We start from the raw sequence: 13,601 nt of genomic DNA, 5'->3' as shown, positions 1-13,601 counted from the left end.
AATACCATCAGGCGTTGCGCTGCCAACGGTTCACACACGGTTGAATGTTTTTGTCTCTCCACTATGATCGTTTTCGGGCAGCCATCTCGAGGTGAATGATTGAAAAAAATGTTAAATAATTCAATCGCTAATATTTCGCTTGTGTTCTCAACTAATTGAAATCTATTAGCGCTAATAGCAAGAGCACAATCATTCCGTTGCGATACATATAAACAAGTTCAACTTCATGTTGCCTTTATCGAGCAAAAATGCAAAACCCCGAAAACCGGGAAAGTCGTGTCACCACTGTGCTCGAGTCATTTCGCATTCGGATTTGAAAAAAACGTTGGGAAGAAGAAGATTACAGTTTTTAAGAGCCGTGACATTTTTTGTTTTGAACGGTCATGGTTTGCTTTGGATTTTGATGGTCGTGTAGAAAAATGTGAATGTCGAGGTGATAAATGTTTGCTACAGTACATTTCCCATCCCTGCTTGCAATCAATCAAGTTCTTCAATTCTTCTTTTCAAAATTTTCATCTGGTAACCTAGCTTTTCCCCATCTATACACTTTTACAAAGCAGTTGAGCAATAGGGTCTTGCTCCAATTTTAGTGCCAAACGCTTGAGCGTAGGACAAAAACACATGTTTACTCAATTTTTTAATGTTTTCCGTTTGTTTAAGTCAGGCCAGCCCAACCTTTTTGAGCCGCGGGCCAAATCTCAGAAATAATTTTGTGTCGCGGGCCACAATTTTAAACGCACAAACATTCGTATGAAGTCTGACAAAAATTAGTGAATGGAATAAATTTTATTTGAAGAAAACGAAAAAAAGGAAGATACATGGAAAAATTAAAAAGCATGTTTCATAGACACCAGCGCCATTGCTGAATGAGCTCCTTCCAAATGTGGCGAATGAAAAAACGTAAATAAATTGGCCCGCCAGGAAGTTTCAAAGTTGGTAAACAAAAGGAAAACATATGATTCGAAACGTCTCATAAAATGGCTATATACTGCATGTAGTGGTGCTTTGAAAGTTTAAAACTTTTATAACTGCTGATGCAGATCAGTAAGAAGGTTGGCTTTCGGTAAAATCGTTTGATAGACATGCGATACATGTCTGATTGATTCGATTTTTGACAACTGAGGGAACCTAGTGAGCTGAAAATTACAAAAATTTGTGTATCGAAATGCTGATAACTTAGTTGTGGGTATTGTCGATAGAAATGTTCGTTTCTTCTCAGTTCAGAACTGTCATGTCTACCTATCTTAAGTGATATTCCTTATGACTCTGGTACCTTTTACTTGTTCGTACCTACGGGATTTCTGAGCTATAAATACTGGCTGCCGTAACCTGAATGGGGGACTTCTCGGACTGTGGACTGATTAAAATATTATTATTTAATTCTTTATTTATTTTCAGGATATAAAAGTGGCGACGAGGATTATGGAAACGTTGGCGATTATCGTTTTTCTTTGAGGTGGCGAGTTTGCCAATTTTATTTATTTGAGTATGGTGAAATTGTCAATTTGAGTTGAACTAAATTGTTCTTTAGAGCTGACGAAGTTGTCGTATATTGTGAACATGGTTGTTCTTTTGTGTAGCGAGATATTATATTGAGATGAACGAAATTGTTCTTTAGTGTTGACGAAGCTGTCAAATGTAATGTTGAGTAATATGAATCCAATGATTTGAATGTTTTGTTGTAGTCATGAAAAAGGTACTATGAACACACAATTGTGGAATTTTTTAGGTAGGTATATTTTCGATTGTTCGTTGTATGAGTTGTTATAACGTGAATGTGGCTTTTTAAAGAGTTATTAGAAAATTTCTAAAGGGGAAAGGACTGTCATGTCTACCTATCTTAAGTGATATTCCTTATGACTCTGGTACCTTTTACTTGTTCGTACCTACGGGATTTCTGAGCTATAAATACTGGCTGCCGTAAGATGAATGGCGGACATCTCGGACTGTGGACTGATTAAAATATTATTATTTAATTCTTTATTTATTTATTTATTTTTGGGGGCCCAGATAGCCGTAGCGGTAAACGCGCAGCTATTCAGCTGGACCAAGCTGAGGGTCGTGGGTTCGAATCCCACCGGTCGAGGATCTTTTCGGGTTGGAAATTTTCTCGACTTCCCAGGGCATAGAGTATCATCGTACCTGCCACACGATATACGCATGCAAAAATGGTCATTGGCATAGTAAGCTCTCAGTTAATAACTGTGGAAGTGCTCACAAGAACACTAAGCTGAGAAGCAGGCTCTGTCCCAGTGAGGACGTAACGCCAGAAAGAAGAAGAATTTATTTTCAGGATATAAAAAGAACAATGGATTTTTGTGTTTACGGTATTAGAAAACTTTGGTATTCGTTTGCTTCACTATATTTTCGTAATAGCAGATTATGGAGAAACCACATATAAACTTGATTTAATTCGATATGGCGAACTAAAGTACAACTTTTCCGAAAGAACCAATCTGAATCAAGTTCTTTCGTTGAACGGGTTGTTTCCACACATGTATGCTTTTGAGCGTGTACAGATTACTAAGCTGTGAATGTATTTGGGATCTTAGTTATATGGGATTTGGTTCAACAGTGGCAGTTGAACAGGTTGAACGCTCAGTATTGTTTTTTGATGGCATGTCTCTTAAGGTGAAGATGAATCGAAGCCAAACCTCATTTTTTTAAGAGCACGAATCTGGAGAACCGGACATCCGTTTAAGCTGGAAATTTAATCGATTGGTCACGAGCTAGTGGTGACCAATCGATTAAGTTTTCAGCTCAAACGGGTGTTCGGTTCTTCAGATTCGTGCTCTTGAAAATTTGAGGGTTGGCTTCGATTCATCTTCACCTTAAACTTTGTATTGCTGTTGTAACAGTTGAGTTGAGCTGCAGGCTCTGTCCCAGTAAGGACGTAATGCCAAGAAGAAGAAGAAGAAGATCAATCCGAACATTCTGATTTATACTCTAAATCGTCCGTGCGAGATAGTTTGGGGTGGTCCATTTATTACGTAAGACAATTTTCGGGTTTTTTCAACCCCCCCTCCCCCCATGGTAAGATTTTTTGTATGAAAATTAAAAATAAATTGTATGGTGCGTAAGAAATCTCAGACCCCCCCTCCCCCCATAAACCCTTACGTAATTAATGAACAGCCCCTTTGGTGTTTTCAACGTAGCGCACAATTTTGCCAAATATGAATGAAGAATTATTGGAAGACTTAAGCTTGGAAACAAAATAGCCTAATTGAGACTCTAGAAAATCAATAATATGCTTAACATATTATTTCGTTCTAAATAAGCATAAATTCTTTAAATACAATAGAAAAATTTCTTGCAAACAGTTTCCAAAAGGCAAAATCTCGTTTAAGGTGAAACAGTTTGGAATCAACTTCTTAGACTTCACTAAAACTTCAAAGGCACAAATCTCGCGAAGAAAGCATCCAACAACAGTGCACTTTTTATTTTGGCTTTGTTCACTAGCAGAAAGCTTAAAATAAGAAGATCAGAAAGGTTTGCCAACTATTTCTCCAGTTTTGTCCCTTTAAAAACGTGAGTAGGGGGACAAGTCGGCCATTGTGCCGGCCATATTTAGATTCCGAGATGTTTCACCTTAAGAATTCATTGAATTTACGCTGGATATAATATAATAATCTTGCTTACTACAAGATATAGGGGAATTTACGTATTCTCGATAGTCTAAGCCGATGCCGCGCTTATTTTGCAATTTTCTCGGACATCAGCAGACAAATTACGTGTTTTCTTGGGCAGCATTCACATAAGAACTGTAAGTCAGGCCTGCCCAACCTTTTTGGCTCTTTTTTGACATAAATGGTTTGTAAAAATAGACTGATATGAACAAAATTAATCTTAAATGAAAGCTTGGTAGTATATCTGTCTAATCCAGGCTGGAAATTTAAAATGTATATGAAGCTCTTTGCTACCGATGAAATTAAGTCCTAAAAATGATCCGGCCCGCGGGCCGGACTGATTTTAACCCTTGCTTACATCACTAGCGAAGATTTTGATATAATTTTAAATTTTTCAGCGTGGATTAGACAAATATACTACAAAGCTTTCATTTGAGAATAATTTTGTTCGTATCGTATCAATAGGCATTCTTGAGGGATGTGATATTGAATGACCACAACCAAAATTAACTTTTCAATATCTTTGTTGCAGCACCGTTCAACGAATGCTAGTACACCACTTCCACGTTATCGTAGATGTCCTCCACTCCGTCGATGGTTTTCAACTTTTCCTTCAGCTTTTCATACGCCTCCGTCGCATCTGGGTTCAACTTGATTGTGCTTTTCGGAAAGAATGCGTGCTCGCTGTGCTCAATTGAATATCCTAGCTTTTCCAGCTGTGTCTTCACTTTCTCTATCTCGGTTGGATCACAGATAAACTGAAATGAGTGTTAAGAATATTGGTGATCCAATTCGTTCTTAAACATGTTAATACCTACCCTAAGCAATTTAGAGTCGTCGCTCATGACTTCGACATCTTCGGCACCAGCTTCTATTGCATGCTCCGTGCATACCGACAACAGCTCATCCGAAGGAACTTCCGTCTTTAATATGGCCTCAATGTAACCCTGCTCATCGAACAAGTGTTTCACGTCGTTGAACATTGCACTAAAATGTTAAACATTAAAAAGATGCTTATTAGTTATGCTTCATAAATTTTCTAATAGGTACTTATAAATACGGAGACGAACCAGCCACTGGCTGAAAGTCTCCTTAATAAAGATAAAAAAATGCTTATAAATTAAAACATATTTGAATCCTGGATCCAAACTTTTTTTTTGTTCATCGTAATGATTGACTGGATGGAGCATGTAGGATGCTATCATCATTCATAGACGTATAAAACATCAACTTTTTTGGTCATTCGAAACCGAAGTTTTTGAAACTTCGGGTATTTCTGTTGAAACACAGCTTGGTGAATATACTTCCATAGTTGCTTATTTGCCTTTTCAATGCAGCAAGTTAATTTGCTTCAAACTGACTTGCGGAAATTGACTCGCAATAAATAAAAAAAATCATTGGTGACATTAATGCAAAATATCGCTTATGGAATAATTTGCAAAGCAATTCCAACGGTAGAAATTTATTTGATGAGTGCTCTTGAGGATATTTTCAATTCAATACCGTGATAGCCTTTTGATTTTCTTCTGCTAGAAACCCTTATACTATTGATTCGACTCTAGCCACTGATTTTGTCCCTGTCACATTTCAAATATCCCATGAAACGATTCTCAATCTTATCTGCTTCACTTTCAATTATTTTTGAGTCGATTGGTATACATATGAAAAATATATCGATAGTAATCTTGATGTTAACATTTCTTTGCAAACAAAACTTGATATTGACAATGCTTTCGAAATTTTAACTAGTCCCATTTGATATGTTTTCATTTTGAGTGTATCCATTTTGCCTTACGCATACTCTGATATAAACGAAATGCGATGTTTTCAAGAACAATCAGAAGCGACCAACGAGAGGTCTGTTGGTCAAACGGAAAAGAGAAATAAATCATTACTATTCGAGTGCTAGCGCTAGCTAGAAACAGTTGTCTACCTCTTAAACCTTCAAACCAATCACGGACCTTGATCTAACTTAGTTGAAGTTCAATTAAGCTTAGTAAAGCAAATCTAACAGTTGGCGACGAAAAAAAGTGGTTTTGGACAAGTTAGTGAAGTGTTTCACTGCACTTAGTGAGGAAGATTAATTAAATCGGCTACCTTGTGACGGATCGACGCCATCGCGTAGGAATTTCAATCAAACTTATCAAATCGCTGGAGGCAATTTACGTTCGGCGTTGTTGGACAGGCTATAATCACTGATCACTGATTTCGGTTGTGCAGTAACCGTGAATCAGAATTACGGTTCTGGAAGGGTGTGGTAAGTTTTGAGCAGAAATTTTAGCGCGTTAGCTGAAACCACCATTTTGTATGGTAATCAAAGAAAGATCCGGAAAGTATAAGAGCTATTGTTCCTGTATAATAAGATTAAAATAATAAGTTCAGAATATAAAAGAAATCGTACAACACAATAGCTTTATTGTAGATGCTTTATTAAGAGAGTTTTTCTTCTATTTATTAGATCTCATAGTGATTGTGACCTGACAAACAATTGATCATCATTGGTGTAGGCTTTACACAGTGGTCCCGGTGTGTTTTTTTGCTGATTGGCTAGCTGCTGTGGTCAAGCAGTTACGGCAGATCGAAAGGTTGTAAGCGGAGATTTCCTTCCCAGGTAGCGGTTTCCATTGACGTCAACTGACGGCTCGTGTGTTAGCCAAAGGGCTGCGAGTAGTGACCTACACAACGTCGGCAAAGGCTGAAAATCATTCTGGTGAGTTTTTACTTTTCTTTACTCTTGAGGGAAAAGATCCAGAGAATCCGGCAGTTAAGCAAAGTCGTTTATTTTAGCTTTTGGATATTTTTACTGACCAATATACTGTAATGGCTCAATCGAACATTAACACTACCTTGGAACCATTCCGTAGAGGAAATTCCTTTGGAGATTGGGTTGAGCGTCTAGGTTTCTTTTTTAATATGAATAAAGTACCTGTCGAGGAAAAGCGTGACCATTTCATTACGCTCAGTGGTCCCGTTATTTTTAGGGAACTAAAATTATTGTACCCAAATAGTAATCTTGCGGAGGTTCCATATGATGAAATGATTAACAAATTAAAAGCACGACTAGATAAAACGGAGTCCGATCTGGTGCAAAGATTAAAATTTAACGTCAGAGTGCAGCAACCGGATGAATCATTAGAGGATTTCGTGTTGTCTGTAAAACTCCAGGCAGAGTTCTGCAATTTTGAAAATTTTAAACAGATGGCTATCAGAGACCGCATTGTTGCCGGGATCCGGGACAAAGCTCTCCAGCAAAGGTTGCTTAATGAAGAGAAGCTAACTTTAGAAACAGCAGAAAAACTAATAGCGACCTGGGAAATTGCCAGGAATAATGCTAAAAATATGGATTACGGTAACACTGCGGATCAGATAGCATTATTAAAAGCATCTAGTTTCCCTGGCGCTAGACTCAATAAGCTAGCAGCTACAATGCATATGGCGGGCCGGTCAGATGGTGATGATGAGCGAAATCGTGGACCAGTTAAGAATAGGCTAGGGTATACTCCTTATCAACGAGGCCAATGGAAGAACAAACAATGGCAAAGCAGACAAAGACAAGACCTGGAAGTAAGGAATCGCTCATCGGCCCGACCTAATTATTCACAAATGGTTTGTGACTTCTGTGGGGTGCAAGGTCACATTAAAAGAAAATGCTTTAAACTAAAAAATATGCATCGAGATGCTGTGAATATGGTTAACCCGGACACCTCAGGATCTAACCCGGATGAATATTTGAGTGAACTGGTCAACAGATTACGAGCGGACACTGACAGTGAAAATGAGGATGATGGTGAGACAAATGTTCTTCAATGTATGCACGTTTCAACAGTTGGTAAAATTAGTGATCCTTGTCTGGTGAATGTAAAAATAGATGATGTTTGGTGTGACATGGAGGTGGATTGTGGTTCGTCTGTATCTGTGATGGGAAGAAAACAGTATTTTGAACATTTTGACAAAGCTTTATCAAAAAGCCATAGAAATTTGATAGTAGTAAACGGGACAAGTCTTCTAATTGAAGGTGAAGCTAATGTTTGTGTAACTTTTAGGGGAATTTCAAAAGATTTGAAGCTTCTGGTGCTAAATTGTGAAAACAATTTTGTTCCTTTATTGGGTAGACCTTGGCTTGACGTATTCTTCCCCAAATGGAGAAATTTTTTCGTCAATGCAATTTCTTCTGGAATTGAACCAATCCAAGATACGGTAGATGAAATAAAAACCAAATATAAAAATATTTTTGCAAAAAGTTTTACTTCTCCAATCAAAGGTTTTGAAGCAGATTTAGTCCTGAAAACTGAAAATCCGATATTTAGGAAGGCATATGATGTACCCTACCGTTTGCGGGATAAAGTTTTAGAATATTTGAAGAAATTAGAGGAAGAGGCGGTAATTACCCCTGTCAAAACAAGTGAATGGGCCTCCCCAGTAATTGTTGTAATGAAAAAAAATAATCAAATTCGAATTTAGTACTATACCATTTAATTCCACTAGAGTTTGTATCCTTTGACAGATACGCGTATTTCGACCTCAACTGTAAGGCCGTCTTCAGTGTCGTGTACTAGACTCGAAATTCGGTTTTTTCATCTACTTATAGGTATTCTACTAAACAGCTCGAAGATTTATTACAATCAAATTCGATTAGTAATAGATTGCAAAGTTTCAGTAAATAAATTGATCATTCCTAATACATACCCTCTACCCACCGCCCAAGATGTTTTTGCTGGATTGGCTGGTTGTAAAATATTTTGTTCATTAGATCTAGAGGGAGCCTATACGCAGTTATCTTTGTCGGAGAAATCAAAAAAAATTATGGTAATTAACACAATAAAAGGACTTTACACGTATAACAGATTGCCCCAAGGAGCTTCGTCCAGTGCAGCAATATTTCAACAAGTGATGGACCAGGTTCTTAATGGAATTGAGAATGTGTCGGTATACCTAGATGATGTTTTGATAGCAGGAAAAGATTTTGATGACTGTAGACAAAAATTGTTTATTGTACTTGATAGGTTGAAATGTGCAAATATCAAAGTAAATTGGGAAAAATGTAAACTTTTTGTTAATGAATTGATTCATTTGGGACACATTATTAGTGAAAAAGGATTAATGCCATGCCCAGATAAAATATCTACTATTGAAAAAGCTAAAGTACCTCGCAATGAAACAGAATTGAAATCTTTTCTAGGACTGATTAATTATTATCATAAATTTATTCCAAGATTATCCACTAAACTGTACCATTTGTATAATTTATTGAAGTCGGGTGTTAAATTTACTTGGGATGATAACTGTAATGAAGCTTTTGAAGAAAGTAAAAATGCATTATTAGAGGCACCCTTTTTGGAGTTTTATGACCCCAATAAACCCATTGTGATAGTTTCAGACGCGTCGGGGTACGGCTTGGGGGGTGTTATGGCACACATAATTGATGGGGTTGAAAAACCGATTTACTTCACATCCTTTTCTTTAAATGCAGCTCAACGAAACTATCCTATTCTTCATTTGGAAGCACTGGCTTTAGTTTGTACGATTAAAAAATTCCACAAATTTGTATATGGTAAAAAATTTTATGTTTACACTGATCATAAACCACTAGTAGGTATTTTTGGCAAGGAGGGAAAAAACTCTATTTATGCTACAAGATTGCAAAGATTTGTACTGGAACTTTCAATTTACGAATTCGAGATTCAATATAGACCTTCAAAGCGAATGGGCAACGCAGATTTCTGCTCACGTTTCCCTGTAGATATGGCTGTTCCGGACGAATATGATGTAGGATTAATAAACAGTATTAATTTTAGTAGACAATTTCCTATTGATTTTTGTATTATAGCAGCTCAGACAAAAGAAGACGAATTCTTGAAAAACGTAATATATTTTATGACAAACGGCTGGCCTGAGAAAATAAGCAAACAGTATATTGATGTTTACGCCAACCAGAAAGATTTAGAACTGATTGATGAATGTCTTTTGTATCAAAATAGGGTAGTGATACCTATGTCGTTAAAGAAACAGGTTTTAAAATTATTGCATGCCAACCATGCTGGGATAGTTAAAATGAAAAGGTTAGCAAGACAGAACGTGTATTGGTTTGGAATTAACTCTGATATTGAAAATTACGTAGCGGTTTGTGACACGTGCAATAGTATGATGATTGTTCCCAAACTGAAAACGAAATCTAAATGGATAGCTACGACACGACCGTTCAGTAGGGTACATATCGATTTTTTTCATTTTGATCACCGCACATATTTGTTGGTGGTCGATAGCTATTCCAAGTGGATTGAAGTTGAACTGATGAAAAATGGAACAGATTGTGGGAAAGTGTTAAAAAAACTAGTGGGCATATTTGCTAGATATGGATTACCAGACGTTCTAGTGTCTGATGAAGGTCCTCCATTTAATTCTCATGCTTTTGTAGACTTTTTGAAGCGACAGGGAATCAATGTTCTTAAGAGTCCTCCGTATAATCCCTCCAGTAACGGTCAAGCTGAGAGGTTGGTAAGGACCGTAAAAGAGGTGCTAAAAAAGTTTCTACTTGACCCAGAATTTATAGATTTAGACTTGGATGATCAGATCAATCTGTTTTTGATCAATTACAGAAACAACTGTCTTACAGTCGAGGGAAATTACCCAGCGCAAATGATATTTTCTTATAAGCCAAAAACAATTTTAGATTTGTTAAATCCAAAATCGCATTATAAAAAACAATTATGTGTAGAACCGATGCATGATAAGTTAACTAATAATAAAGACACAAACCTAGTGCATGATGATAATTCGAAGGATGTAGGGAATGCAAATGCATGTATACCCGATCCATTTGAAAATCTGATGCAGGGAGATGAGATTTGGTATAAAAATCATAATCCACATCATACTGCTAGATGGCTCAAAGCAAGTTATATTAAAAGGCACTCTCGCAACACTTTCCAGGTTCTAATTGGAAACGTACCAACCACAGCACATCGAGGACAACTACGCATTTATAAGGAAGGTGAATCCTTCGAAAAACCAAATGTCCTTCTGCGTCGACAACAACGGGAAACCCATAAACTCAAAGATGATGAAGAATTTCGTGGATTTTCGGATGAGGAAGTTAGAAGTAGCAAACCTCGCCTTGATGGATTTGGAGAGCTTAACAAAAAACGAAACGTATCATTGCGTCGGCGACAGCTGGAACCAGAAGTTGATCGAGGGGAACCTTACAGTGCTCCAGAAGATGTCAGGTGCAGGAGGAAAAGGAGAATTGTGGTTGATGAAGCGCTTCAAGATGTTGAAATGTCGACTGATTGCGTACCGAGGCGATCAAAACGGATTCGCCAAGCTAACATGGACAAAGATTTTGTTTACATGATTTAAATTGTGATTATATTCACGTTCTGAAATTTCTCTATTATATACAATGAATTCTGAGTTCAATCGAAGTTCCTATTAGTAATGTTAACGATTTAGAATATAAGTTTCGAATTATTGAAATATTAATCAATCAAACACTGTAATACTGATAGCTATTTGAAGAGGGAAGAGCTGATATGTTTTCATTTTGAGTGTATCCATTTTGCCTTACGCATACTCTGATATAAACGAAATGCGATGTTTTCAAGAACAATCAGAAGCGACCAACGAGAGGTCTGTTGGTCAAACGGAAAAGAGAAATAAATCATTACTATTCGAGTGCTAGCTAGAAACAGTTGTCTACCTCTTAAACCTTCAAACCAATCACGGACCTTGATCTAACTTAGTTGAAGTTCAATTAAGCTTAGTAAAGCAAATCTAACACCATTGTTGAAGCAACCCAAAATGTGAAGTAAAATTCGAATCCGTGATTATAGACGATGATCTAAAACTCTTGATCCGTCTTAAAAACGTGAGAAGACAATTTTAACGCACTCGCGATCCTGCGAAAAGAAATTAAAAACCGATTTTCTCAATTAAGAAACAAAAATCACAGACAAACAGACGTAACACTTAGAACAAATGTCGATCAAAATCATAGTCACGAGGACATGTACGCCCAATGCTGAAATCGGTGTGTTTGGCCGATAGGCCAACAGATGGCGGTAGTGTGCAAGCGTCAAACACGAACAAAAACGATGCGAGCGCTGCGGGTGGTGAATCGGCCACCTACCATATTTTTGAACCGACCGTTAAAAAGGTGGTCGATGGCCAATGATGAGAGTGTGGCGTCTGTTTGTCTGTGCAAAAATTTTGAAAAAAAAATCTCAATTAGACCGTGGCTCTAAGCCTTTTTGGAAATTATCTAAAATTTTAAAAATATCTCAGAAGGCAATACCGGCATTGAAGGAGGAAAACAAATTATTACTAACTAATTGCGAAAAAGTTCAAAAACTTGCTATGCAATTTGGAAGCGCGCACAATTTTAATTCAGCACTCACTAGTTCAAATGAAAATCAAGTTACTCAGGACTTCAAAAATATACTCAATCAAGAGAACGTTTTCGAAAATTCCTAGGAGACGGGTTTTGAAAAAGCGACAACTATTACTGGAGCCAACATAAAAAACGATTGCTAATTGATATATTTAAAACATAATAATAAATATTTCACAAAACTTACAAGTTCTTCCTCAGGATCGTGGCCATTTCCATCTTGAGCTGTGTGAACCGATCCGTGTAAAGCACACAGATAACATTGATCTGATCGAACGCCTTGATTTCCACGCAAAACTTCTTCAGCTGCGTCGACGATTGACTGGCCTTCTTTAGGATGCCCTGGATCGTCGAGTTGGGCATGTTCTTCTTCAGGGCTTCGTCGATGGCCGCCCGGAGCGTGTTATTTACGGCCGGATTGGCACCACCCGCCTGAATGGCCAACCGGATTTGACGGGACAGTTTGATGAACAGGACCGACTTCCGGCCATCGTTCAGCGCTTTGATGTGTCGGATGTTTTGCCACTTGGAGTGCCCCGCTCGGTTCCACGGACTGAGGTGGAAGCTTCTCACCGGTCGAACATTTGATGGCTTGAGAATTGGCGAGCACTGAACAGCCACGAAACGCAGAGATTTGAACATTTCCCTGTGAGGTAGTAATTGCGGTTTAGAACTGATTCATAAAATAAATGAAATACTCACCTAAAAAGTAAATAAAGCTAGTGAAACCTGTACAAAAACTTAAACTAAACTTGATAACAAAATTATGTAAACATTAGGAGCACCGAAGAAGTTTTGCGGCTTTTGCATACATGTGACTTTGACAGATGAGAGTGCAGATGCACCGGCTGAACATCACAAAACATCACCATCCGATAGGGTGGTGCTGAACTGAGACGAGACTCGCGAAGACGGTCTTCTTTTTCTATGATTGCTGAGTTTTTTCTTATTCCACTTTGTGTTTATACCAATTATGCGCATGCTGTTCAAATCCTCACAGTTTGCATCACATCGAATCATAAAATGCCGTTTGAGTGAAATTTCATGCAAGCAAACGTAGCAGACATCAGAAATAATTAATCTTCTGCTAAGATTTATCAGCAACTTTGGAAAAAACTGCTCCGCCGACTGAACTTCTTAATAACAGTTTACTTTGAACACAATACTTTTCACTTTTTCAGCCATAAAAACGGTGGGCTGCATTTGACGTTTCGTGAGAGGGGAATCTGGGCTGCATATGACCACAGACAAACAGACGTAACAGTTAGAACAAATTTCTTCAAATTCCATCGCCCAGTTTACACCATCATCATCTGGTGAGCATGTTACACGAAAGGTTGTTTCGTGCAACAAGACCGGCAGAAGGCGGTAGTGTGAAACGTCAAAGGCGAAGAAAAACGATGCGCGCGCCTCTGGGTGTGAGATTTGTAACATAGCGAATTTGAAATGATTGTTAAATGAGTGGTCGATGGAAATTTCGTCAGTGTTACGTCTGTTTGTCTGTGATATGACGTTGATATTTTTCCTCTTCGCGAGTCTCTCTCAGGTGCTGAACGCGCATTCCATCCGAACATTCAGTCCCGCACTGT

At 37.9% G+C, this 13,601-nt stretch overlaps 1 protein-coding gene across 2 annotated transcripts; it reads right to left on the bottom strand.

Moving 5' to 3' along the window:
- Positions 1-4,132: 4,132 nt before the first annotated feature.
- LOC5580162 (probable transcriptional regulatory protein TTE1135) lies at positions 4,133-12,863 on the bottom strand. Of its 2 annotated transcripts, none has more exons than XM_001655537.2 (4): positions 12,715-12,863; positions 12,200-12,658; positions 4,445-4,613; positions 4,133-4,384 (listed from the first exon to the last, which is right to left on the bottom strand). In XM_001655537.2, the coding sequence occupies exons 2-4, from the start codon at positions 12,652-12,654 to the stop codon at positions 4,175-4,177; spliced, it is 834 nt and encodes a 277-aa protein (XP_001655587.1). In that variant the 5' UTR covers positions 12,655-12,658; positions 12,715-12,863; the 3' UTR covers positions 4,133-4,174. The 2 variants fall into 2 exon arrangements, with proteins under 2 accessions (XP_001655587.1, XP_021692929.1); XM_021837237.1 differs by having other exon boundaries at positions 12,719-12,838.
- Between the last annotated feature and the right edge of the window lie 738 nt (positions 12,864-13,601).

Source organism: Aedes aegypti, chromosome 1 (genome assembly GCF_002204515.2).
Source record: "Aedes aegypti strain LVP_AGWG chromosome 1, AaegL5.0 Primary Assembly, whole genome shotgun sequence".
Taxonomy (NCBI): Eukaryota; Metazoa; Arthropoda; class Insecta; order Diptera; family Culicidae; genus Aedes; species Aedes aegypti.
Note: the sequence above shows the minus strand (reverse complement) of the source record. Positions and strands in the feature narration are given on the sequence as shown.